The sequence below is a fragment of the Cicer arietinum genome, chromosome 3, assembly GCF_000331145.2.
Source record: "Cicer arietinum cultivar CDC Frontier isolate Library 1 chromosome 3, Cicar.CDCFrontier_v2.0, whole genome shotgun sequence".
NCBI lineage: Eukaryota > Viridiplantae > Streptophyta > Magnoliopsida > Fabales > Fabaceae > Cicer > Cicer arietinum.
In genome coordinates, this window is record NC_021162.2 from 74,625,691 (window position 1) to 74,652,370 (window position 26,680).

At 29.0% G+C, this 26,680-nt stretch overlaps 5 protein-coding genes and 1 non-coding gene across 7 annotated transcripts; all 6 read left to right on the forward strand.

The window, feature by feature from the left end:
* Nucleotides 1–1,739, forward strand: LOC101490794 (F-box protein VBF-like). Its single transcript, XM_004494514.4, has 3 exons — nucleotides 1–410; nucleotides 484–602; nucleotides 1,135–1,739. Exons 1-3 carry the CDS (start codon nucleotides 135–137, stop codon nucleotides 1,589–1,591), a joined length of 852 nt encoding a protein of 283 aa, XP_004494571.1. The 5' UTR covers nucleotides 1–134; the 3' UTR covers nucleotides 1,592–1,739.
* Nucleotides 1,740–3,356: 1,617 nt separating this feature from the next.
* LOC101491119 (F-box protein PP2-B15-like) lies at nucleotides 3,357–6,813 on the forward strand. Its single transcript, XM_004494515.4, has 3 exons — nucleotides 3,357–3,694; nucleotides 4,935–5,053; nucleotides 6,174–6,813. Exons 1-3 carry the CDS (start codon nucleotides 3,443–3,445, stop codon nucleotides 6,583–6,585), a joined length of 783 nt encoding a protein of 260 aa, XP_004494572.1. The 5' UTR covers nucleotides 3,357–3,442; the 3' UTR covers nucleotides 6,586–6,813.
* A 1,239-nt stretch (nucleotides 6,814–8,052) lies between these two features.
* LOC113785963 (small nucleolar RNA snoR69Y) lies at nucleotides 8,053–8,151 on the forward strand. The gene has a single exon (XR_003472146.1). It is a non-coding gene; the product is annotated as a small nucleolar RNA snoR69Y (small nucleolar RNA).
* Nucleotides 8,152–13,949: 5,798 nt separating this feature from the next.
* Nucleotides 13,950–18,564, forward strand: LOC101500636 (F-box/LRR-repeat protein 3). 2 transcript variants are annotated; one of them, XM_012714078.3, is made up of 7 exons: nucleotides 13,951–14,845; nucleotides 15,807–15,932; nucleotides 16,067–16,171; nucleotides 16,272–16,671; nucleotides 16,779–16,908; nucleotides 16,997–17,291; nucleotides 17,583–18,564. In XM_012714078.3, the coding sequence occupies exons 1-7, from the start codon at nucleotides 14,222–14,224 to the stop codon at nucleotides 17,826–17,828; spliced, it is 1,926 nt and encodes a 641-aa protein (XP_012569532.2). In that variant the 5' UTR covers nucleotides 13,951–14,221; the 3' UTR covers nucleotides 17,829–18,564. The 2 variants fall into 2 exon arrangements, with proteins under 2 accessions (XP_027188211.1, XP_012569532.2); XM_027332410.2 differs by lacking the exon at nucleotides 16,067–16,171 and having other exon boundaries at nucleotides 13,950–14,845.
* Nucleotides 18,565–19,027: 463 nt separating this feature from the next.
* On the forward strand, nucleotides 19,028–21,113 carry LOC101491433 (putative pectinesterase/pectinesterase inhibitor 22). Its single transcript, XM_004494516.4, has 2 exons — nucleotides 19,028–20,048; nucleotides 20,227–21,113. The coding sequence occupies exons 1-2, from the start codon at nucleotides 19,088–19,090 to the stop codon at nucleotides 20,895–20,897; spliced, it is 1,632 nt and encodes a 543-aa protein (XP_004494573.1). The 5' UTR covers nucleotides 19,028–19,087; the 3' UTR covers nucleotides 20,898–21,113.
* A 332-nt stretch (nucleotides 21,114–21,445) lies between these two features.
* On the forward strand, nucleotides 21,446–23,673 carry LOC101491746 (probable pectinesterase/pectinesterase inhibitor 21). Its single transcript, XM_004494517.4, has 3 exons — nucleotides 21,446–21,585; nucleotides 21,664–22,730; nucleotides 22,813–23,673. Exons 2-3 carry the CDS (start codon nucleotides 21,695–21,697, stop codon nucleotides 23,535–23,537), a joined length of 1,761 nt encoding a protein of 586 aa, XP_004494574.1. The 5' UTR covers nucleotides 21,446–21,585; nucleotides 21,664–21,694; the 3' UTR covers nucleotides 23,538–23,673.
* Nucleotides 23,674–26,680: the final 3,007 nt, after the last annotated feature.

Consider the following 26,680-nt stretch of genomic DNA (forward strand, 5'->3'; position numbering starts at 1 on the left):
AAAAATCAACAACTAATTTAATTCCACATGTAGAAAACCCGGTGCCTCTAACATAGTTTTCTTCTCCCTAATTTTTCTACCATCTATGTTACCCTTTGCTAAGTACCAAACATATCATATTTAGAATTGATTCAATGAATTCCACTACATCTATTTTTTCTTTGCCGGAAGATTGTATTTATGCAATCTTATCACACACATCTCCACAAGATGCATGTAGATTTTCATTAGTCTCAAACACCTTTGTCTCAGTTGCAAACTCCAACTTAGTTTGGAAGACATTTTTACCCTCCGATTACGAAGACATTGTTTCAAGGGTTTTGAATCCATTCACTTTCAAATTCATTTCTTCCTACAAACAACTCTTTCGTACACTTTCTCGTCCCCTTCTCCTTGACGGTGGCAATAAGGTAATTAACCCTCAACTTCATTACTTTTTTTGCTTCTAACTAATTAACCTTAATTAGTTTATGATGAATACAGAGTTTTAGATTGGAAAAGTGTTGGGGAAAAAAATGTTATTTGTTATCAGCAAGGGAGCTGTCAATAGCGTGGAGCATCGATCCAATGTTCTGGATTTGGAAACCAATCCCTGAATCTAGGTTTTTATTTTATATATTTATCTTAATTTCTACCTTCAACTCACCTTTACAATGTCATTTACTTAACTATATACTATTTTTAGAAAGGAATATGTTAGTTATTTACCGTAAATATATTAAATATACAATTAATTCATTCATTCATTGTGCATAGATCAATTAAAATGCATATTTACATAGATCAATTATATATTTAAATCTAGTTATTTTTAGGAAATGAAATGTTTTTAAGTTTGATATTATTAATTTATAGTCAAGCAATTGATCATATTAAAAAATTGTTATTGGAATCTCTGGAATAATATATTAATTTTTTTTACAGTCAAAGGAATTTCACTAGAGTAATAACAATGAAATTTGAATCCTAGTTGTTTTTTAAAATCAATTCTAAATATTAAATTTCATTGGTATAATAATACTAATTAAATACATTTTAAATAACAAAAAAATGTTTTAATTAATTGAGGGAGTTGGTTTAGAGGATAGAAAATAAATGTGAAATAATGAGAGTAAACAAATTAATAATTTGCAGATTCGCAGAGGTAGCTGAGCTGAAAACAGTGAACTGGTTAGAAATAGAAGGCACAATCAGATCACAAAATTTAACAGCAAACACATTATATGCAGCTTATCTTGTAATGAAAGTCTCTGATGGAGCGTATGGACTTGACTCAGGTCCTTCAGATGTAACAATTGAGATGGGAAACAAAGTGAAAAGAGGGAAAGCATATTTGTGCAATAAAGATGAGAACAAGTGTAATATGGAGACACTATTTTATGGGAATAGAAGAAACAGAGTGGTTCAAGCACAAGAAGATAGAGGGAATATTCATGTGCCAGCTAAGAGATTAGATGGCTGGATGGAGATTGAGATTGGAGAGTTTTTTAGTGGTGAGAGTGATGAAGAGATTAAGATGACTCTTACAGAACTTGGTTATCAGTTGAAGGGAGGGCTTATTGTTGAAGGCATTGAAGTGAGACCAAAATGAGATGCATATTATATAAAATAAAATAAAAACAATATATTGTATCAAAAATGAGTATTCGATTTTTGCATGCATTTTAAAAAATGTTTGTAATTGTAATTAAAATGTACTTTGGAATTTTTTATATGTATTTATATTATTTATGATAAAACAGTTCTAGCTGGAGAGGTGTTGGGAAAAACAATCTAAAGTTGTAAATATAAGAGATCTGAAAATAGTTTATAGAAATAGGAATCTATCACTTTATAAATTGAAATTATAATAATAGGTTAGATTGAATATAAAATTTTAATAAAATATTATGGTCTATCTATTTGGTTCACTCATCAAATTATCAAACATAACTCTATAGTGTTAGTGTTGAAGAGGTTTCAAAGATATATAAATTTAACATTAAAAAGGTAAGATTTAAAAATATATTTATTATAAAGACACAGTTCTTACGGTTTTATATTATATGCGATACTAAAAATCCAAATAAGAGGTTAAAACTAGTTAGAGTTTATAGGGATGTTAATATGTATTGGAAGCTGATAATTTCTGCAGAGAGTACGACATATGGGGCCGCGCGTGGGGATATTTTTGTTGCAGAAGTCTCCAATAATACTACTGCAATTTTTTGTTTTTTTTAATAAAGGTATAAACATGTTACAAGTACGATAATTTTTATATATTTTTTCTATTATTTTAAACAAAATAATTCAAAATAAAATAATACATCACATGTATAATTGATTTCACAGTTATGTTGACAACATAAAAATATCACTTATTGCAACACTTTCATAAATTTATTGAATAAAAGTAAAAAATATAGAAACTAAGTCAACACTCAAGTACAGAGCAATATTGATTAATTAAAATCCTTCATAGAAATTTTAAAGGGATGATAACACAAAATCATACTTAACTAAAATGAAAAAAGAAACCGATTATATTATATTGCTAAAAGTCATTTATAATATAGCCTAGCGGTAAATTCCATCAAATAAAATAATAATTTGTTGCTAAATATATTATCTTCTTAATAAATATAAAAGACAATAGATGCATATAATTAAAAATTTTAATGTTCAACTTTCAAGACACGACATTTAAATTATTGAAAGATTAAATGATCAACAATAAATCACACTCTACTCACAGACAAAATCAATTTTTAAAGTATGCGACCTCAATAATATACATAGAAAAAAAATTAACAAAAAATATTATGGTAACACTATATAATTTGAAATACAATCAACATTAGCCACATAAATCCCTAAAAATAACACTTATAACAGAAATAATTTGTGTAATAAGATAAACTTTAACAACACCCAATCAGTAGAAAAGTATCTTATTATTAATACATCATATTAATGTAATTTTGAAAAAGTCTTAAGTATATTAAAATCCATCTTTAAATATAATTTATTTTTACTAAATCCTTAAATATAATATAAATTTATAATATTTTAACGTTAATATAATTCCCATGTAAATCAATGGGGATTGATTGAAAAGAAAATAGAAGAAGAAAATTTGTGCATAGTGAAAATAAGAGATAAGACTCCCGTTGAAGATAAGTGAGACCACGTTGGTTTGGATCTAAATTAATTAGGAAAATGGCAATCTGATTTTTTGATGTGCTCATGTTTTGGCTTCCATGTTGGCATCCTTTATGCATATTAAAAAATATGTCGTCATACTAGCGATATGTATGGACCCCGGTCACACAAATCATTTTATATATATAAGCATGTAACTTATCAGTTGTCAATATTGAAATCAAACTACCTTTCATATGGTCTCTTTCAAATTACGTTATTTTCAAAGTAATAATCAACATTACTGAAAATAATCACGAGTATGGAATATCTGCCAGAAGATTGTTTTGCACATATTTTATCATTTACATCGCCGCTAGACGTGTGTAGGACTTCTCTAATTTCATCGGTTGTGAAATCAATGGCAGATTCAGATACTGTGTGGGCTAAATTTTTGCCACATAATTATCAACAAATTGTTTCTAGGCTGGTGGGCCCCTCATTCCCCTGTTCTACAGAGAAAGAGTTATTTTTCAGGTTGTGTAAACCGCAGCCAATTGATGACGGTAACAAGGTAATTTTCTCATATTTACATTTGTCTTTTTATTTTCAATATTTGTGGTATAAGTCCGTAAAAACTTACATTCAAACACGTCAAATTGCATAACTATAAATGTGATAATTGTTAACTTAAGGTTGCTTGTGTATGCTCAGGCGGGGGAGCAAATATGAATTTACTAAATTCATATCTATTAATTTGAATCTAAATTCATATTTGCTTTGCTGCTTGTGGATGAACAATTCACCTAGTTAAGAATTTTCTTCTACAATTTATAGTGTTTGAAAAATAAAATAATTCAAACTAAAAACATGCTACTATTTTATTAAAAAAATAGGATTAAATAAATTTTTAGTTTCTACAAAATTTTAAAATTTTGTTTCTAATTATGATAAAAAAACTACATTTTTTAATTCTTATAAAATTATCATATAAGTAGTTTTAATTCTTATTGAGATGTCACCATATATTTTTGAATGTCTTTTAGCAGTCATGCTTACAACATTATAATTGTTACTTTTATCTTGAGTTTGTAATATTTTAAAATTCATATTTAATTTATTTCAAGTTAAATCTTTTTCTAAATTATAGTGGTTGTAATTTTCTAAACATATTTGCAAAAAATCATTCAAAAATATATGTCGACATTCTTAATATAGAAAAAAAAATATTTACGTGATAATTTTATAGGACTAAATAGTAGGATTTTTTTATAGAGACTAAAAATAAAATTTTAAATTTTATTAAGACTAAAAATTTATTTAACCCTAAAAAATATTATAAACATAAAATGAATATATATATTCTGAAGATGTAGACATCCACTAAAAGATTTCAGAAAAACAAAAAGAAATGTCACTCTAGGTCAAAGCTTATTAAATTTTATTTTCCTTTTAACTAACAAAATATTTATGCATATGATAATAACCCAATTTAAAATTATTTGCAGCATTTATGATAGTTTTAATGCTAAGTAAAAAGATACACTAATGCATTGTAAATAAAACAAATAATGCATTGTAAATAAAATAATAATATAATAATTTGAATTTTCTATAGTATTGTGTAGTAGCTGTGGATACTGTTAAATCCCGTAACAGAAATTTTCTTTTACTAGATATAACAGTCCCCACCGCTGCAGCGCTACATAGAGAATCCACGTTTAAAATATAGAATGCGAATAAGACATTATCATATGATTTTGCAGCAAGTTGCATCAATTATGATGATGTTAACAATACCTTGTTAGAAACAGATGTTCTCAGTTGAGAAAACAACAGGCAAAATATGTTACTCGTTGAGTGCAAGACAACTTTCAATTTCATATGGAAACAACCATCTGTATTGGTCCTGGAAACATGTTCAAGGCTCACGGTTTGTGCATCATACTCATTCTCTAAAAAGTAATATCTCTTCTTTTTATATCATGTCCCATATGATAATCATAATAATAATTTTTCTCTCCTAGCACACACAAAACAGGTATGACAATGAACCAAGTCAAATATATAATTTGAGATTTAATTTGATGATTAAATTATTGATTTTGGTTAATGAATAAAATAAGTTAAACTTGAGTTATATATAGTTCAACTCATTTAAATCAAAAACTTAATTATGTTTTTGAATAAGATTTTGTGTGTTTACTAATGATTGCATTTTTTAAGATAATGTAAAACAGACATAACTAATAACGATTTAAAGCTTAATATTAATTAGTTTTATATACGTACGGTCTACAAATATCTAATGCAAATTTAAATATGAGATTATTAAAATTTATAATAATATTTTAGTATAAATACTAAAAATCATTATGACAAACTGTTATTTAGATATTTTAGAACAAAAATTATTTTTTAAATTAATATAATCGATTTTATATACTATTTTTTTTTCAATAAATAGTCAACACAATTAATTTAACATTTGTTGAGATGATATTAGTTTTATATAAGATTTTATTATTGTTAGACATGAAGATGTTAGAATGTGAGACATTTTTATTAAGTACAAACTTTTGAAGAATTTTTATTAAATAAAAATTATTTATTTTGAGAGACTTAAAACCGTTTATTGGGTTCTCTTACCATTGAGTTGGCTCTAATTCTATGTTAAAAATAAGATTTTTTTTTCTTTAGAATTGATTTACAAATACTTTTCAATTAGGCAAATATTTTATCTAAAATTAAATTAAATTATTGAATTAGAAGGTCAAATATTTTAAAAACTTTCACTTGTAAATTATGTAATTCAAACCAACAAGTTAGACCAAGTTGTTCATAAGATTAAATGGTGTTGTTCAAACTAAAATAAAATATTCATATTAGATTTAAGTCAAATATCAAATCAAACAAATTTTTAAAAAGACGGATCGAACCAATTTCGATCAACTAACTTGGATCCTACACACAATATTTATACTTATCTTAGTTGCTAAAATTGTTAAACATTTCCACTCGATCTCACCTTATGTTTGGTATTTTATGTGTAGATTTACCGAAGCTGCTGAACTAAGAACAATTTGTTGGCTAGAAATTAAAGGGAGCATAAACACTGAAATATTATCTCCTAAAACAATATACGGAGCATATCTAAAAATAAAAATTGTGGACCGTGCTTACGGGTTAGACACATTACCATCAGAGGTGTCTATAGAATTTGGTAATTACAAATCACAAAGAAATGTTTATATTTGCAAAACAAATGGGAAAGTCTCTTGTAATTGCTATTCTGTGCAAAAACATTATGGCGATGATGAATGGTTGGAAATTGAGTTGGGGAGTTTCTACACCGAATCAGTTCAAGAGCTTAGATTGTGTCTCAAGGAGGTCAAAGGTGTGCACTTGAAAGGTGGGCTAATTGTTGATGGAATTGAACTAAGGCCCAAAGCTTGTGGGCTGTAATATTCTTAAATTTAAGAAAACAACTTTGTCCACCCTCGTATTTCTAACAAATCTTCGGAAGTGTAATTTCGAACGGGTTAAGAATTGTATTTTTTCTTCAAAGTACACTTTCGAACAGATAAAAGTGTTTTGCATAATATGTAAATCAAAAGTGATTTTGAGGTGTGAGAAAAGTTCTTCCTAATGTTCTAACATATGATGATCATTTGTATACCCCCACATTTAATCTCTAACCCCCTAGATCTAGTCAAAAGTTAATTTTACTTTTGTCTCATTTAATTATTTTATTTGTTTAATTTTGAAAATTTCACTATCCATCTTAAGTATTATCGAATAACAAGTAGATTTTGCTAATTGTTCGAAATAAAAAATATTTCAAAATTTCAAATTTTGAGTTTTTTTTTAAATACATTTGAAAAACTCAATTTGAGTTTTGTACTATAATTTAATAGATTGTATTGTTTTTACTAGGAAAAAAAATGTGATCTAAAACAATTTTTAATGTTTTCAACTTATTTTGTTGTTGTGAGGAATACAAAAATTTTAGGTTTTCAAAATTAAACATAAAATTAAAAGAAGAAAAAATCCGAAAATGACAATGACTATATTGTGTTTTTAGTGTGTACGGAGTGAGAAGAAAAGAGAAGTAACAATTAAAAAAAATTAAAAATTAATTTGTTTTTGAAAATTCACAATATTTAATAAGTATTTAATTTCTGATAAAACTTACTAAAAATATATTTTTTAAGTTATAACAAAATTATATTTCTCGTGTCTTTACGCGCTTTTATATATTTTTGCCGCGAAAACTCTACACACTTTATATATTTTTGCCGCGAAAAATCTACGCGCTTTTATATATTTTTTCTGAAAAAAACAAAAACTACCAAATATAATAAAATTTAAACACAAGTTCTATGTCTTTTACGCTGCGAAATAAACTCTCACTAAATATTTAAAAAAAAAATCTGAAATAATGAAGAACAATAATGATTTAACAAAAAATTAAGAGGTGAGTATAGAAAAAATCAGCCCATTTTAATTTTGCAGTTAATTTATATGTATTCCGTATTTTTTTTTGAACATTTGGGCCGACAAAAGAATAGAAACGGGTATTTTTTGTTTCACACAAAAATCCATATCCTATGTAACCCTAGCAACCCTGTTGCGTTTTGCCACACTCTTTAAATACCTCATCGCCCATTCTCATTTTTCATCCCACAAACAAATAATAAACTAGGTGGCTGCGCTTGCCTCCTTCTTCCCTAGTTTTTTCGTTTTGTCCCATGTTGTGTTTTTTCAGTTCGTTTTCTTTCATGTTTTCTTTTGATCTACGCGTTTGATCCATTGAATAATTTTAATCAGGGAAATCACAGTTGAGATGGTGTGAGATCTCTGTGTCTTTTTTTCTTTCTCTACTGTGTTTCCCTGTTTAAAGAAATTCATTGGTTCTATTATTTTGTTCTTGTTATTTGCTGTGATGATATTGTGTATCCCAGCTCATTATGAGGCCTTTATGTAGGGCCTGGGAATTGAATCTTTTCCACACATATATCTGAGCATTTCTCTACAATCGTATTGATTTCTTTATTTTTTTAATTTTGTTATTGAATAATATTTTTTAATCTGGGTTTTGATCTAATTTCGATTTTGGAAGATTTAATTTTTATATTCATTGAATTTTTAATTTAAATAAATAATGCATTGAATTTTAATTCAATTTCAATTTTTATTGTGTAAGTTTGATTGTTTGCAATTGTGAGAACCGTCAATCATACTAAATCATTTGTGTTCATTTTTTATATTCATTTGCTTTCGCTGTGTATATGTAATTCAATTTGTTTCATATTTCATTGGATTAAGCAACAACAGTTTATTATATTTAATTAACATTATATTATAATTAAAATTAATATATAAATTCAAATTATTGAAGTAAACAACATTTTTTCATGTACTCTCCTTTCCCTTATCTTTTCATTGAGGCTGTTTTGGGCTAACCTATTTTGTAACATGGGCTAACCTTTTATGGTCAAAAGAAAATTGGGCTAACATATTTTTTATAAAATGGTGTTGCATAGGATAAAATTTGCAATTATCTTTTCTTGAAAATATAACATTATATGTTGTTTAATTAAATAAATATTCAATCAAACAAAATTCTCATTTTTACTCTACATAATAAAAATGGTCATAAACAAAATTCTCATTTTATTTATGACCATTTTATTTATTTTTTATTAGATTTAAAAAAAAAGTTGATTGTATCAAAATCATTTTTTAAAACAGTATTTATACAAAAAGTAATGTTAATTGTTTTCCGAAATTCTTTAAGGACTTTTTGTTGTTTACCCGAAATTCTTTAATTTAAAAAAAGTAATTTTAATTGTTTACATTATTTTGTACACATCACTTATTGTTAAATAGGCAAATTAAAATTAACAAAAGAAAATATTTATCAATAATTTTAAAATAACGAGACTATATATTTTGATGTATCAAAATCTATGAATTTTTGAAATTAAGAGATCTTAAATGTTTGGACCAAATAATAAATTAATAATATTAAATCATAAAAGTATGAATAAAGGATGAAAAATAGTTCTTCTCAAAAATATAATGACATTTCCAATATCATAAAATAGTTAACTTTATTATATATTTTGAATTTAATACAAATTGATGTATATAAAAATATTTGTTTTTGATTCAAAATTATTATTATTATTATAATCAAAGTAATTTGTTGTATATATTTAAGATAAAGGTTTTTTTTAATTGTATATCATTTATCACATTTATTTATTTTTAAATTTCTTTGATACATCAATATTAAAGTATGAAACTTACGTATTATTTACGAAAAGTTAGTTTCGACATTTAAATTTTATTTTAAAATTAAAACATTATTTTCGACCTTAACACTAATTTCCTTTCAAATATTTTAATCGATCAAAACCACTGATACATATGATTATCACATAAAATTTTGTACTTCTGTATTTGTTTTACTTTATTATAATATCTGAAGTAGTTGTCAGAAGTTTTGATATATTAATATATGATAGATACTAACATTTTTTGTTTTTCCACATTTAATTTATTAGTTTGAAAAAAACAATTTAATTAATCACATAATGTCAAAATGTAGATGTAACGCCTAATTTTTTTAACATCAATGAAACAAAAATATACATCGAAAGACTGATGAACAAATCTGAATACTCCCTTGACTTTCAATGCTTAACTGTTACTTGAAAAACATCACCCTCAACATAGTCAGCATAAAACTCAGTAACATAGATTTAATAAAAACAATTATTGAGTTTTCTTAGCCATGCCGGTGTGATAAGTTTGAAAAATCTTCTAGGTAAACTATACTTCAAATTAATATAATACTATTTCTTTCTAAGCTATATTGAAATACCTATTCTACCTCTAGTCTCAAATCTTTCAAACACTTTAAACCAATATAGTACCCCACTTACCCTCGCTTATATATAATCATAATATATAAGTAATCTCCATTCACATCATAGAACATACGCCCAGAAAAGAGTGTTATATTTAAGCTTTCAAATGCAATTGGTTCAACTCAGAAATGAATTTTCTAGCTTAAGATATAGATATTTCAAAATGACTAGTGCACATAAACTCATAATAATTTAATATAAACTTATAAAAGTTTACAATAACAACGTAATAGGAATAAGCTTTCAAATCCAATTGATTTCACTCAAAACCGATTCTTATTGCTTATGTTATACTCATCTTAACTTAGTTACGTCATAATTTTTTTCTACACAAACACTATAACTTTTGTAATTTAATTAAAATATCAAACAATATCCGATTTGAATAAAGGATAACATTTTGGAAAGTCTAAGATGTCTAGTTTATAAATATAATGCTTATTATGCGTAATAGACATTCAATTAGTACACTTTAATAAAATAAATTATACATATACAAAAACATAACAATAGATTATTTTCCAACTTGTAACTCAATTTTCTCTACCAATTCTCAATGAAAATTGGTGAAACCAGTTTTTCGTAGGTAATTAAGTCTATTTTTCTAATGGAATAAAAACCAACTCAAAACACTATCTATGGAGAAAGTTATGAACAAGATACCAAAGATATACCTATACGGCTTCGAAGACAACACCATACTATTTTCACTTCAAACTCTATGTTTTCAAGTTAATATGATCAACTAAGTAAAATACATTCAAAATGCAGCATAAAGTCAAGTAATTACCAATACTAAACAGTTGTCATCTCATCACAAATCCAACCACAACACTCAACAACAATAATAAAACAACAATTCTTCTTAGTAATTAATACAAACACCTAACATGCATTATTAATAATCAATGATACAAAATCAAATAAGATTATCTCAATACCCAAACATGCAAAATATGATCTCTAAGCACACCTAAGAGAGGTTTTAAGAGGGTTTTTTATGTTACCTTAAAAAGAGATTTGAGACCTCCAAAGTTTGATTCTAATTCCTTCTTCTGCAAGTGAAACTTTAACTCATCTTCACGTTTTCATTTTCCTTCTCACCATGCAAGAAATTTTAAACTTCTTCTCCTATATTGAAACCTTAACTTTCCTTTTCTTCTTTCTCATAATTCCTCATTTCACTCTACCTCTTGGTCCTCTTTTACTCTAATATAGGTGTGAGGGTGTTTCTATGATGAGATGATGAAATGAGGGAGCTTGAAGGACATGCAATGGAGTTAGTGTGTTATCTCTTGTTTTTTTTTTCTCCTCTCTTCTTCTTTCCTCTTTTCCCTTCTTTCATCTTTTTTTTTTTTTTTTTTTTTCTCTTCATTTTCCCTGATATGTTACAGTTCTGCCATCCCTCCCTCCCTCTTTCTTTCTTTCTTTCATTATTTATTTATTTATTTATTTATTATTATTATTATTATTATTTTTAACAATTGAGTTTTAAGTAAAAGGGAGTGTGATGTGAATTGTCAATTACACTCCTCCAAATTCTTACAAATGACAAATTTTGTTTGGACTATACAAAATGGGATACTAGAAGTTGAATTTGATATTTCTATTGAGTTTATTTCTAATTTATTCTCCAACTATAAAAAATACATTAATATGAACTTCTTAAACTAAACTTCACTTGATTAACTAACAATCGTTTTTTGATTAAATAAGATCTAAGAGTTTTGTATAAATATATGAATTACGACAATAAAATATAAATAATAGAATTATTAGCATAAATAAAAATAAATGGAATAATATAATCTTTTAGGTGTTACAATAGATGTAATAGTTTTTATGATTTTCCCACTTGTCGAAAATAAATAAATCAAAACATTTTAAGTACCATATCTCTCTCATTTTTTAAAGTTTTCAAAATTGTTTGTTGCAGTAGAATCGTTAGAGCATAAAATTATTTTTACCATAAATAATCATTCTTCGGTTAATTTATTTAAATATTGCATTTGGTTTCTTTTCTATTTTAAAACCAAATGTAATATTTAATGATTTAAACTTTGGAGATATGTAACCATAAATATTGCATTTGATTTCTTTTATATTTTAAAACCAAATGTAATATTTAATGGTTTAAACCTTGGAGATATGTAACCAACCGAATCTAATGTGTGTTTAAATAATTAATTTAAATTGGGATATCTTATGAGGGGTTTTTTTTTTTTGAATATTACTTTCTACACCATCATAATTGAATATATCTAGTATTTACTAGAAGTAAAAACAAAATAGGAACTCACGAGATAGTATGTGTAGTAAGTAGATTTTAAACAGTTATATTAACTTAATAACCACTTAAAAGGTATATGGCTATTCAAACCCTTTATCGACCAAATTTACTGGTTCTCATATGTGAATTTTATGTGTATTTATGTATAATTATAAAGGACACTTGTGATAAGTGATCTTTGATATGTTTTTATTGAACTTTACATAATATCAATTCTTTTATATATGTTAGTTGTTTAAGTGAGACATAATATTTGATTAGATGTATGTGACCTCGACAAACCTACGGCAAGATAAAATCCAAACATGCACTTTTATTTTATTGATTTTAATTTTTATATCACAACCATTTATATATATAATTATAAAAATATTTACAATAAAAATAAAATAATTCAAAGGTAAAAATTAATTAATAACATAAAAAATTAATTATAAATATTGTTTAAATTTTACTCTTATTAAAAATATTTCATACTGTAAATAATAAATTCATTTTATATATAAAAATGATTAAAATGTAATTTGTATTTTGATGTCATTTCAATGATTTAATTACACTATGATTTGAAATGACACTATGATTAGAATGTCATTTCAATGATTTGTATTTTGATGTCATTTCAATGATTAAAAATTTCATAGTTTTTTTAATTAATTTAAAACTAATTTTATTTATTAATTTTTTATTTTAAATAAATCAGATTTTTATTATTTTTATTATATTTCAAAAATCGAATTTAAATAGTAATTTAAATACGATTTTTTTGTTGTAAAACATAATTTTATTAAAAAATAATAATTTGTATGCTTAATTATATCACATAATTTTAATTCTTTTATATTATTTTTAACAAATAGTAATCTATTTGCTAGAGAATCACCGTGCACTGCCGAGGTGGCTGCCAAGTGCCAACTACCCCTAGTATTTAATTTGCAACAAAACTACCTATTTTAAAATAATAATAAACTATTTTTTAAAAATAATATAAAAACAGATTTGAGATAACTTTTTACAAGTATTACTAAAACAGTATTTAAAAAAAAAAATATTTTGATACAATTTTTTTAACACTAATAAAAAAAAGTTTAAAATAATATAATAAACAGTTTTATTAATATTTTAAAAATACTATTTTGTTGTAAAAAACTCTTATCTTAAAATAATAAATAAAATTATTGTTAGAAATAATAAAAATTATTTTTATTGTAGGTATATAATCTAATATAATAATAAATAAATTATTAAAAGGATTGAATATCTATTCATTAATTTAATTTTTTTAAAAAGAATTTTAAGTATATTGTGAATAAATTAATGAAATATTTCTATCATTGAAATGATTACCATCTAAATCTATATCGACCCTATCCATCAATTCCGTCACCCTTAAGAAAAAAAACTAGAACCAGAAGAAACAATCACTCCGTCCACATCTGAATTAAACATCGAAGGCAAGCAGGACAATGTAAGTTAGTTTCCTTGTCCCTGTCTTTGCTGAGGTGGCGTTAAAAAATAGTGAAGGGCATTTATGGTATTTAAAGAAGGGTAATAGATGTTGACTTGTTGTTGGTGGTGATGCACAAAAGTACAGAAGAAGAAGGGTACACAAAAGAGGACATGGCCGTACCCGTACACTTTATAGTTATAAAAAACATAACCAATCTGAATTCAAATTTCTAATTTTATATATACTCTATTGAATTCATATATACATTGACTTGTTTCACTTTGCGGAATAAACAAAACCAATGAATCCAACGAAACCTCGTTTCACTTCTCCATTTCTCTTTCACTCTCTTTCCAATCAATCAAATCATCTTCTCCACTTTCGTCTCTTATTCATCTTCCTCCCCACCTAAACTCAAACATTATGTTGTCCGAATCTCTTTTCTCTCTCTTAACAGAAGACCTACTAATCCGAATCCTCCAAAAACTCGATTCAGATCGGAAATCATGGCGGTTAGTATGCAAAGATTTCAATCGGGTCGAATCTTTAACCCGAAAGAACATCCGGATTCTCCGCGTTGAATTTTTAATCGGATTACTTCAAAAGTATTGCAACATTGAAATGCTTGATTTTTCAATGTGTCCGCGAATTGACGATGGAGCAGTGTCGATTTTACTGAGTCACGGATCGGCGAGTTGGACTCGGGGAGTTAGGAAGTTAGTACTGAGTCGAACTACCGGGTTAGGCTACTTTGGTTTGGAGAAGTTGGTTAGGGCTTGTCCGTTATTGGAGGCGGTTGATGTGTCACATTGTTGGACTTATGGTGACAGAGAGGCTGATGCGCTATCGTGCGCTGTGGGGTTGAGGGAACTTAATATGGATAAGTGTTTAGGAGTTAGTGATATTGGGTTGGCGAAGATTGCTATTAGGTGTAGTAAGTTGGAGAGGTTGAGTTTGAAGTGGTGTTTGGAGGTTTCTGATATGGGGATTGATCTTCTTTCTAAAAAATGCTTGGATTTGAAATTTCTTGATGTTTCTTATCTTAAGGTTGGTTACTAATTTTGCTATTACTATAAAATCAAATTGTTATTAGAATTTAGAAAGGTAAACCACATTTTAGTTGTTGAAAGTGTAGGACGTTCGTTCTTTGGTCTCTAAAAGTCCGAAATTGATATTCGAATTATCAAAATGTCACTCAATGTAATCTCTGACGTTATAACTATTAAAGACTAGTTTGACAATGATTTCTATCTTTCACGGACTTTTATGGTAGTAACTTGTATATTTCAAGGACTATTTTGATGACTCGAGAATTGATTTGAATTTTTGGCTGACTCAGAGACTAAAGTGACAACATCATACATTTTCAAGGACTACAATGTTGGTTTATCCAATTTAAAAATGTTGTTATGGATTGGGCTCTTCTTAAAAGAGCAATTCACTTTAAAGTTTAAAGAATAAAATTGTCTCCAAACATCGGTTTGACTAGAAGTGATAAAAAGTAGCTTTTGTATATGGGTCGAAAAGGTTACACCAAATTATATAAGTATCAGTCTACTTTTAAAGTAAAAACATTTAAATATAAATCACTTAATTTCAAACTCAATTATTGCCAAAAACATTTTCCCAACTACACTCAATTCCTATCATTTGAATGACATTCTCTTGTTCTCTCATGCTTAGAGCAATCGGAGAAGAAATGGATGTTCCTATTTTCTGGTTTCCAAAATTTGATAGCAATGCAAATACTGCAGGGATGTAAAAAAACAAGGTCCTATGTTCTTTGACTATTGACAGTAGACTGTTGTACTTGTATGTAGTAATAATGCTGGTGGTGATTTAGAGTTCTTATCCCTTGCCAAAAAGAGTGTATTTCAATTTTCAATGCTAATATGATTTTTCTGTTTTACATTATTACCTTGCTCTGCATATAAATAGGTTCTATTTGGTTTGAATTATTGTTTCTTCGAACCATGTTTTAAATGATTTTGACATCTTATGTCATTAGATAACAAGTGAATCGTTACGATCAATAGCTTCTCTGTTAAAACTCGAGGTTTTCATTATGGTGGGATGCTATTTAGTGGATGATGTGGGATTGAGGTTTCTTGAAAAAGGATGTCCACTACTTAAGGTAATTTTTCTATTCTAGGTTTATAAACTGTGACAACAATGACTTTAAAATCAATAAAAGTTTGACCAAGAACGTTTTGTGGACTTGGCGCATAAACACATGTCTTTAGGATGTGTCCTTCTAATGTGTTTCAGGCAATTGATGTATCAAGGTGTAACTGTGTTAGCCCATCTGGCTTATTATCCGTAGTTACCGGACACGTTGGTCTTGAGCAGATGGGTGCAGGATACTGCCTCTCTGTGAGTTTGTATCTAAAATTTTGGTGTATATATTTGATTTTGTATTCTATTTTACTTTGATAGGTATGATATACTCTAATACCTTAGGCATTTTCTGCAGGAGCTGTCAGCGCCTCTTATTAATGGCTTGAAGAATTTAAAGCAGTTGAGCATAATTAGAATTGAGGGTGTCCGCGTTTCTGATTTTATCCTCGAGATCATTGGCACCAATTGCAAATCTTTAGTTGAACTTGGTTTAAGCAAATGTATAGGGGTGACCAACATTGGAATTATGCAGCTAGTATTTGGCTCCGTCAATTTGAAGACACTTGATTTGACCTGTTGTCGTTTCATAACTGATGCAGCCATCTCTACTATAGCAAACTCTTGTCCAAACCTTACATGTCTGAAGTTAGAGTCTTGTGATATGGTTACCGAGATCGGTCTGTATCAGCTTGGATCGAGTTGCTTGCTGCTTGAAGAGCTTGACCTTACTGATTGCTCTGGCATAAATGACATAGGTAAATATTGAAGTTTAATCTGTTCATTGTATATGATATATTTCTTGTACAATATTGTTGCCGATGGTTCTGATTAGTTTATCTCCAACATTTCGTCTCGTGCGCAGCACTCAAATATCTATCAAGGTGCTCAGAACTTGTAAGATTGAAGTTAGGACTATGCACAAACATATCAGACATAGGATTGGTGCACATTGCTTGTAACTGCCAAAAATTGACTGAACTTGACCTCTATCGGTACTTGAACCTTTGTCAACGTGGGTAAATGTTTATGATTCAACAAAACTTAGACAAAGTGATGAACCTGTTCTGTTTTTTATTGCAGCTGTGTACGTATAGGAGATGATGGGCTAGCAGCACTCTCAACTGGATGCAACAAGTTGACCATGCTCAACCTATCATATTGCAATAGAATTACAGACACAGGGCTGAAGTGTATCGGCTATCTAGTCGAACTCTCTGATCTTGAGTTGCGTGGGCTTTCGAACATCACAAGCATTGGTATTAAAGCAGTTGCAGTCAGTTGCAAGAGGTTGGCTGATTTAGATTTGAAACAATGTGAAAAAATTGATGATTCGGGTTTTTGGGCCCTTGCGTATTATTCACAAAACCTACGGCAGGTCAGTGGTATTAGCTTTACTCAATTGATAGTCTGATATACGCTCTTGATAAACTAAATTTGGAAAACTGCTGAGTTAACTGCCAGTTTTTATTATCCAGTGATATTTTTATATACTTGAGAAATTGAAGTTTCTATTTATATTTTGTTGGAGTGCTATGCTATGTTAATTTTCCTTCAAGTAGGTTATGCTTTGATGTTTAATAACATAAAGAAAGCTTATAATAATGCAATAAATGCTGTTAGTATAAGGAGTTCGAATTCTAACTCAACATAGGTATGATGATGGCAGATAAATATGAGCTACTGTAACGTGTCGGATCGTGTGCTGTGCCTGCTTATGGGTAACCTGAAACGCCTCCAGGATGCCAAACTGGTTCATCTTGATAATGTCACTGTACAAGGATTGGAGCTTGCCCTTAGATCTTGTTGTGGTCGGATTAAAAAGGTTAAACTGCAGAGTTCTCTAAGGTTTTCGCTTTCCTCAGAAATACTGGAAACAATCCATGCACGAGGCTGCAAGATCAGATGGGATTAGCTACACTATTGGTGAAATTGGAAGTGAAAGTGTGTCACTTAGTTCTCAATTAAGTTAGTTAAGTTGTTTCAGTTAGTTGCACTAATGCTAAGTAATTAGCTGGAACTGAATATTACTGAAAACAACAATAAGTTACTCCTTCAAACTTAGCATTAGTTTAACTAACTTATTTGACAACTATAATTTGACATATTATACATTTATACTAGCTTTTGTTTGAAGGGATGCTACTTCATTGATGATTTATGATACATTTGATTCAAAATTTAAATATCTCTGGCACGGTTTCCCCTTGAATTCTATTATATCCTAATAAGCTGTATATGAGACAGTGATCATATTTTTTATTTGGCCCCTTGAATTCTCTCATTGTATATTTTTTTTACTATCTATCATTTTTTTTCATTCTCTCTTTTTCTTTTCTCTTCTTTTTGTATTTTTCTATCGCTTTCTTTTAGGATTATCACACGTCCTATTGGAAAAAAAATAATAATGAGAACTTAAATACGATAAACCCAGATTAATTAGTTTGATATCCACATGTAATTGAAGTTGAATTTCACTACTTAAAAAAACTAAAAAAGAACTAAATTACTTGGCAAAAATATGCTAGGCATGCAAAAGCAACTTTGAACCTGATCCAATTTAAGTTTTCTGCTACTTCGAAGTAAAGAATATTACTAGTAGGATGGTTTAGGGATTCACAGGCCTTCTTCATTTGTTTATTTTGCTTAATTAGCAAGGAAAAAATAACGGTGCAATCTACTGACGACAAATTCTAGCAGGAAAAAAAAAGACATAATAAAATAATAATATTTTATTTGTGTATTTTTCTCTTCTATTGGAATTTTCCAATGATTGGAGTATTCTCGTTTGGGACCTTTAGAGGGAATGCACTATGTTTTAATTTAACGGTTATACGTTTGATCAAAATATGATCCAAAATGAGAAAGTGTGCACATCACACTGCAGACAAAGTGAGAATCATTGTTGAGCCGTGATGAAACCAACAAGCTCATCCATCAAAGTAGGGAATATCATGCCATGCCTCCAACAAAAGAAAGCATTTGAATTACTTGAAACTTTTGTCCAAAGAAAAAGCATAAAGGAATGTGAATATCTAAACTCAGAAGAAAAGTTCATAATTAACTTTGAAAGCAAAAATCCTTACCTGCATGTATAAATAAATAAAAGGTTCTTCAAAAGACCATCAGCAAATTTTTTTTTGTCTGTCTTTCTAGTTCTGTCACAACCAAAAGATGGCCATGCTTGTTAATTGCCTTTTCATTCTCATCCTTTTACCATCATTTGATAAAGTACTTTCATTCCAAGATGAAATTCCCTCAGAAATCCAAACACAAGACATGCAAGCTTTGATTGCTCAAGCCTGCATGGATATCGAAAACCAAAACTCATGCCTCACAAATATTCAAAACGAGTTAACGAAAACCGGCCCTCCAAGTCCAACTTCAGTCATCAGTGCTGCACTCAGAACCACAATCAATGAAGCCATAGGTGCCATCAATAACATGACAAAGATCAGTACTTTTTCTGTTAATAACCGCGAGCAACTAGCCATAGAAGATTGCAAGGAGCTTATTGATTTCTCTGTGTCAGAGCTAGCATGGTCATTAGGTGAGATGAGGAGAATTCGAGCAGGCGATAGAAATGCGCAATACGAAGGAAACCTCGAAGCTTGGTTAAGTGCAGCACTTAGTAACCAAGATACATGTATTGAAGGGTTTGAAGGTACTGATAGACGCCTTGAGAGTTTCATCAGTGGAAGTTTAACACAAGTCACACAGCTTATCAGTAATGTTCTGTCTTTGTATACTCAACTTCATAGATTACCCTTTAGGTCTCCGAGGAACACTACATTGCTCGGAACAAGCGATGTAAGCTCGGAGTTTCCCGAATGGATGACCGATGCTGATCAAGAGCTCCTTAAGTCAAGACCGCACGGTGCGGTTGCAAATGCGATTGTTGCATTGGATGGGAGTGGTCATTACCGTACGATCAACGAAGCGGTTAATGCAGCTCCAAGTCATAGCAATAGGAGGTATGTTATCTATGTGAAGAAGGGACTTTACAAGGAGAATGTTGATATGAAGAAGAAGATGACCAACATTATGATCGTTGGTGATGGTATTGGCCAAACTATTATCACAAGCAACAGAAATTTCATGCAAGGATGGACCACTTTTAGAACTGCCACGTTTGGTAAGTAAAGTTATTAATTTACTATAGCTATATGTCTAAGAGAAATGTCAGTATATACTCTCTTACAAAAGAAAACAAAGTCTCTGTAATATGTATCAAGTATTGAAAAGACTATGTTAGAAAATGAGCTAGTGATAAAATAAAAAAAGTGATGCTAATTTGAAGTTATGATATGTAGCTGTATCTGGGAAGGGTTTCATTGCAAAGGACGTGACATTCCGGAACACTGCTGGACCAGTAAACCATCAAGCAGTGGCATTGCGGGTGGATTCAGACCAATCTGCATTCTTTAGGTGCAGTATAGAAGGAAACCAAGACACCCTTTACGCGCACTCGCTGCGACAATTCTACCGTGAATGTGAAATCTATGGAACAATAGACTTCATTTTTGGCAATGGAGCTGCTGTTCTACAAAACTGCAAGATATACACAAGAGTTCCACTTCCATTACAAAAAGTTACAATCACAGCACAAGGTAGAAAAAGTCCACATCAAAGCACAGGTTTTACAATTCAAGATAGTTATGTTTTGGCCTCACAACCTACATATTTAGGGAGGCCATGGAAGCAATATTCTAGAACAGTTTACATTAACACATATATGAGTGGAATGGTTCAACCTAGAGGGTGGCTTGAATGGCTTGGAAACTTTGCATTGGACACTTTGTGGTATGGTGAATATAGAAATTATGGACCTGGTTCATCCCTTGCTGGTAGAGTTAAATGGCCTGGTTTTCATATCATTAAAGATGCTTCTACTGCTGGTTACTTTACTGTTCAGAAATTCCTTAATGGTGGTTCATGGTTGCCAAAAACAGGTGTCAAGTTCACAGCAGGATTGACCAATTGAGTTTCTAACTACTATTTCTTTTTTATTTATTTATTTATCCTATAGAAATTATAATAACTTTACTGCCTCCTTTTTTAGATGAATAATTTTACCATTTTCTTTTATTGATGGTGGAGGAATTAATAGATTATTTGTTAGGAATAAATTGTGTCTGTGTTTTCTGTAGAATGTAATTAATATGTGTCTGTAATTAATACATGACTTAATTTTTTTTAATCTGGACTGTTAATATGATATTGAACGGTTTTTATTAAAATCCGTGTCTCAAAATCGAACGGCTGAGATCCATAAAAGATTCAATTCCATAATTTAGGCAATTGAGTTGAATAAGCGTGAAAGAAGGAGTTCCAATGAATTAAGTAAACCCAAAACATCAAATATAGAGTAAGAAGTGTGTTTTTGGCGTCTCTTCTGTTTATAGTAAAAAAATGATAACCTCCCTTTACACAGCTCTTAACTCCAAGCCTCACAATTTTTCAACTAACATAACCAACTTTGAAATCGTTCATCCTTCTTTCTTCTAAATATAATAATTGCAAATATATATTTCACAATTCATTCGCATACATAGAAAACAACATTCTTTTAAGGGCTTTGACGGATAATTAATTACACCGCCTCGCCTGAGCAACTTCTTCTTCTTCATCGTTTCATTATAACTCACCTAGCGGCCCCTTTTTTCACACAGGTAATTAATATTCCATATTATGTGTATTTTTGTTTCTTTTAATTTTAATTTTGGTCCTAAATTATTTATTTGTTGCAGGTGTTGATTGGGAGCTGCTAAATAAATAAAAATGTTTGAAGGAGAAGATTCTCAGAAGAAGAGGAGAATCGCCATTATTGGCGTCTCAACCATTCTATTAGTAGCCATGGTTGTGGCAGCCACAGTAAGCGTCGGCTTCGGCAAAAACGTGGAAGCAGAGGATGCTTCTAAAGATTCTCACATTTCTTCATCCGTTAAAGCCGTTCAAACCATTTGCGAACCAACCGATTACAGAAAAGAATGTGAGGAAAGTCTAACAGCACAAGCCGGTAACATAACAGATCCAAGAGAACTCGTCAAAATCGCATTCAACATTACCATCACCAAAATCAGCGACGGACTTTCAAAAACACAACTCCTTCACGAGGTTGAAAGTGACGAAAGAACTAAGGAAGCACTTGACACGTGTAAACAACTCATGAACCTTTCTATTGATGAATTCAAAAGATCATTAGAAAAGTTTAGTAATTTTGACCTTAATAACCTCGACAGAGTGCTCACAAGTTTAAAGGTTTGGTTAAGTGGGGCCATTACATATCAAGAAACTTGTTTAGATGCATTTGAAAATACCACTACCAATGCTGGTGAAAAAATGAAAGAGATTTTGCAAACCGCTATGCATATGAGTAGTAACGGTCTTTCAATAATTAACGAACTTTCAAAAACATTCACTGAGATGAAACCTGCGGGTCGTAGACTATTGAAGGATGATGGAGAATTGCATGTTGTTGGTCGTGGTGATTTTGAGTTTCCTGAATGGGTTGATGACCGTGTTGGTGTTAGAAAATTGCTTAAAATGACTGGAAGAAAACTTCAAGCTCATGTTGTTGTTGCTAAAGATGGAACTGGAAATTTCACTACAATTAATGAGGCTCTTAAGCATGTTCCCAAGAAAAACTTGAGACCTTTTGTTATTTATATCAAGGAGGGTATTTATAATGAGTATGTTGAAGTTTCTAGAAACATGACTCATGTTGTTTTTATTGGTGATGGTGGTAGGAAGTCACGTATCACTGGTAACAAAAACTTCATCGATGGTGTTGGTACTTACAGAACCGCCACTGTTGGTAAGTATTTCTAATTTCTTTCATGCTTATACTTATCATATGAAAACCGTTTATTTATAACTTCTTTTATGAAATATTTCAGCTATTCTTGGAGATTTCTTCGTTGGTATTGGTATTGGATTTGAAAACTCTGCTGGTCCTGAAAAGCATCAAGCAGTTGCATTGAGAGTCCAAGCTGACAGATCAATCTTCTACAAATGCAGAATGGACGGATACCAAGACACACTTTACGCACACACCATGCGTCAATTCTACCGCGATTGTGTTATCACAGGTACCATTGACTTTGTCTTCGGCGATTCCGTTGCAGTTCTCCAAAACTGCACTTTCGTCGTAAGAAAGCCATTGGAAAACCAACAGTGCATTGTGACCGCACAAGGTAGAAAAGAAAGAAACCAACCATCAGGATTAATCATCCAAGGAGGTTCAATTGTATCAGATCCTAAATACTTTCCAGTTAGATTCGACAACAAGGCCTATTTGGCTCGTCCATGGAAAAATTTCTCAAGAACAATTTTCATGGATACTTACATTGGTGATTTAATCACACCTGATGGTTATATGCCATGGCAAACAATTGAAGGTATTACAGGAACTGAAACTTGTTACTATGCTGAGTACAATAACCGTGGACCTGGTTCTGATATTACCAAGCGTGTTAAATGGGAAGGTGTTAAAACAATTACATCAGAAGGAGCAAATACTTTCTTGCCAACAGCTTTCTTCCATGGAGATGATTGGATTAGAGTTACTAGGGTTCCTTATTATCCTGGTGGGGCTGCTCCTAGTAGAACCCGGACTCATTGAAATTAATTCATTTTTAATTAAGTGAGTGAATTTTTTAATGTGTGTGTGCATGTTGCAAAGAATACCTCAATTGTTATTGCAATGTCTATGTAATGTCATTTTCAGACAATTCACAAACTGCAGGTGATTTAGCTTATATTAATTCTCTTGCAGGATGTTGTTTAGATTCACTACTACCTAACTATCATCTATTTTTTCGTTATTTTCATTTTGTAAGTTGTGTTGTGGACTATCTTAGTCCCTTGTTATAACTACATTTGTTCCCTGTTATCGGTACATTTGAATCAATGATCAGAAATACTTGTACGGTTACAACTCTAAATAAATATTTCAGAGATATACGCAATAATCTATTATTTTAAAAATACAAATTATTTAATTCTTTCATCTTTTATTTTTTTAATCATTTGTGTGTCCAAATCGTTTTTAAAGTAAAGGTATAACTACACTATCTTTCTTTCTATACCCTTACAAAAGTAAAAATAATATATTAAATAAATTTTATGTTTCTTAGGTGTTTTATGAAAGAATTTAAAGAAAATACATTGTGGATGTAAATTTATTTTATACTTGTAACAAATAATAATTTGTCACATCGATAAAATATTTAATAACTATCATTAATTTAAAAATTATTTAATATAATGTGATAAATTAAATATTTATAATTAGATAATGGTATAAAATAACTTTACTAGTACCTTGTTCTTAAACTTTTTATAAAAATATAAATAGAGAAAATATTAAATTAAAGGTCAAAGTATTTAGTTTAAGAAATTGCGGTTGAAAGAGCAATTACACCTCTAACTTGTTCAAAATATTAAACTGATTTATAAATCAATTTTAAACTAGTTCGCACTTAACTTGATTCTAAAGTTATTTTAAAAAATCAAACTAAACCATTAATGTTGTTCAATTCAATACAATTTTTGTACCATATACACTCCTAGTTGCAATAGAAATGACTCTAGTCAATCCCATTTCATGAAATGGTATGGTACTTTGACATATAAAGAGATTGTTTGTTTGTTAGATGAATGAGTTAAATTCACCAAATTCTTGTCACTTCAACTCATTCAAACTGTCAAATTATGTGGTGGTTTTCATTGGACTATATAAAGAGGTTGATTGGTTGTTTTTTGGTTTAATTGTACTTTTAGCGGCTCTAATTTTTTAATTGGACAATTTTAGTCATTGATTTAAAATTAATGATTTTGACCTCTTACATTTACTAATTTTTTATTTTGGAGTTTCTCACTCATTTTTGTCAATTTTTTTAGTAATATGACATGACATGTGTACTTTTTAATTACCTAATATGATATAATAGAAAAAAATCAATTAAAAAATAATAATAAATTTCTATTATATCTCATATCTTTTCATCCTCTATCATTTTATCACCGTCAAAATATAAGTTATGTCAAGATTTTCTCCTTGGTGTGCTTTTCTATCCGTTTTTTTAGCACATACATCAAAATCTTCTCGCATTTTTCTTGAATATCTTTTTGACAATGGTGTGGTAGCATAAATAGTTGATGAAATTATAAAAATATCAAAACAAAGAGAAAATAAATCAAGACTGAAATTAGAGTTAATGTTATTAGACAATGATATTTAGTTTAAAAGTAGTTTAATTTTTTTTTAATGTTTGATTTGTTTTTTGATAAGTTTTATAGATTAGGGTTAATTTACTAATTATTTTTTTGGGTTTTATGAATAAGATGGTGACGGCGATGTAGTTGACAAAGAGAATGCATTTATGAACTTTTATTTTTTAAAAGATCTTTTTTTTAAAAGTATTTATAAATAATTTTATGTGGCTCGGCACATCATCATTTGATGTAACTTAACACGTGAACATTTTAAAAAAATATAAAGAATTAATTTGTGTACATTTTAAATTACTCTTAAATGTGAAATGGATGAATATTTTCATCAATTAAGGACTATTTATGAGTTTATAGGTCATTCTCGATTAGTGTAAAAATATAGAGACTCGTTAGGGACTATTAGTGTAAAAAAATTTGACACGTCATGACATCACAATTGTTACTTTTAAAATAGTTAGAAGTAAAATTCAAATATCTATAATGATCTAACAATTTGTGTTTTACACTGACAATGTAGGTCAATTAAATCTATTGTTTATAACTTTAAACTTGTAGTTTAAAAATTGTTAAATTGTTCACTCATTCTCTAACGAAGGCGTCCATATTTTATGTTAGTCATTAAAGGATGTTTGTTTCATGAATTTACAAACTTATTCTAAAAAATATGATATTGGAAATCTTACGTCGAAAATCTAACATTGTCATGATTATTTCAAGTTTTAATAAATTATGTCAAAGAACATTTTATTCCTAAGAATAAAATTTACTCATATATTTTTTATTTTTTATTTCCATGTCTTAGAGCCACAAACTATCATTCTCATAAAAATAAAAAATAAAAAATCAATTATAACTTTTCACTACTACATCATTTATTAGAAGTATAAAGATGAGATGATAAATATTACTATAAATTTATATTTTTGTGAAATTTTAGATTGAAAATGAAAAAATAATATCACAATTTAAGACAAAAAAAACTTTAAAATTTATTAAACACTTATGTAAAATCTTCATATGTAGTAATGATCCAATAAATGATAATCTTAGAATTATAATTTTCATATGTGAAAAATTAGATTTCATCTTGCATTTAAATTTTTATTATATGCAAGAGATGAGTTGATTTGACTAAATGACTGTTAGTAATATTTTACTATATTTGTGATTTTGATTGTAGTTATTATAAAAAAGTAAATATTATCAATAATTTTACTGTTGTAATGGACTCACGTGTAATTTTTTTTTTATATTTTACTTATAAATAAAATAATATAAATTTTACTAAAAATTAACAAAGTCTAATTTTAAACGCGAGATAGTATTCAAATTAATAATATTAATATTTTATTTTAACAAAGTAATTGGACAAAAGTGTAAAATGTATTTACTTGGAGAATATCTAAATTAAATTGTAGATAGAAGAGAATTGTTGCGTGCGTGGGTGACCGATTCCAAATCAGAAGTAAATAAACCCTCGTTCGCAAATCGGAACAACACGCCTCTCCTCATGGCGGCGGCCTCGTCTTC

Excerpts from the sequence above, each read along its gene's own strand:
- LOC101490794 (XM_004494514.4), top strand. The coding sequence starts at position 135 with ATGAATTCCACTACATCTATTTTTTCTTTGCCGGAAGATTGTATTTAT. Across the intron at positions 411-483 it reads TCCTTGACGGTGGCAATAAG|AGTTTTAGATTGGAAAAGTG; the intron begins GTAATTAACCCT and ends TGATGAATACAG. Across the intron at positions 603-1,134 it reads AAACCAATCCCTGAATCTAG|ATTCGCAGAGGTAGCTGAGC; the intron begins GTTTTTATTTTA and ends AATAATTTGCAG.
- LOC101491119 (XM_004494515.4), top strand. The coding sequence starts at position 3,443 with ATGGAATATCTGCCAGAAGATTGTTTTGCACATATTTTATCATTTACA. Across the intron at positions 3,695-4,934 it reads CAATTGATGACGGTAACAAG|ATGTTCTCAGTTGAGAAAAC; the intron begins GTAATTTTCTCA and ends TGTTAGAAACAG. Across the intron at positions 5,054-6,173 it reads AAACATGTTCAAGGCTCACG|ATTTACCGAAGCTGCTGAAC; the intron begins GTTTGTGCATCA and ends TTTTATGTGTAG.
- LOC101500636 (XM_012714078.3), top strand. The coding sequence starts at position 14,222 with ATGTTGTCCGAATCTCTTTTCTCTCTCTTAACAGAAGACCTACTAATC. Across the intron at positions 15,933-16,066 it reads AAGGATGTCCACTACTTAAG|GCAATTGATGTATCAAGGTG; the intron begins GTAATTTTTCTA and ends AATGTGTTTCAG. Across the intron at positions 16,672-16,778 it reads CTCTGGCATAAATGACATAG|CACTCAAATATCTATCAAGG; the intron begins GTAAATATTGAA and ends TCTCGTGCGCAG.
- LOC101491433 (XM_004494516.4), top strand. The coding sequence starts at position 19,088 with ATGGCCATGCTTGTTAATTGCCTTTTCATTCTCATCCTTTTACCATCA. Across the intron at positions 20,049-20,226 it reads TTTTAGAACTGCCACGTTTG|CTGTATCTGGGAAGGGTTTC; the intron begins GTAAGTAAAGTT and ends TATGATATGTAG.
- LOC101491746 (XM_004494517.4), top strand. The coding sequence starts at position 21,695 with ATGTTTGAAGGAGAAGATTCTCAGAAGAAGAGGAGAATCGCCATTATT. Across the intron at positions 22,731-22,812 it reads TTACAGAACCGCCACTGTTG|CTATTCTTGGAGATTTCTTC; the intron begins GTAAGTATTTCT and ends GAAATATTTCAG.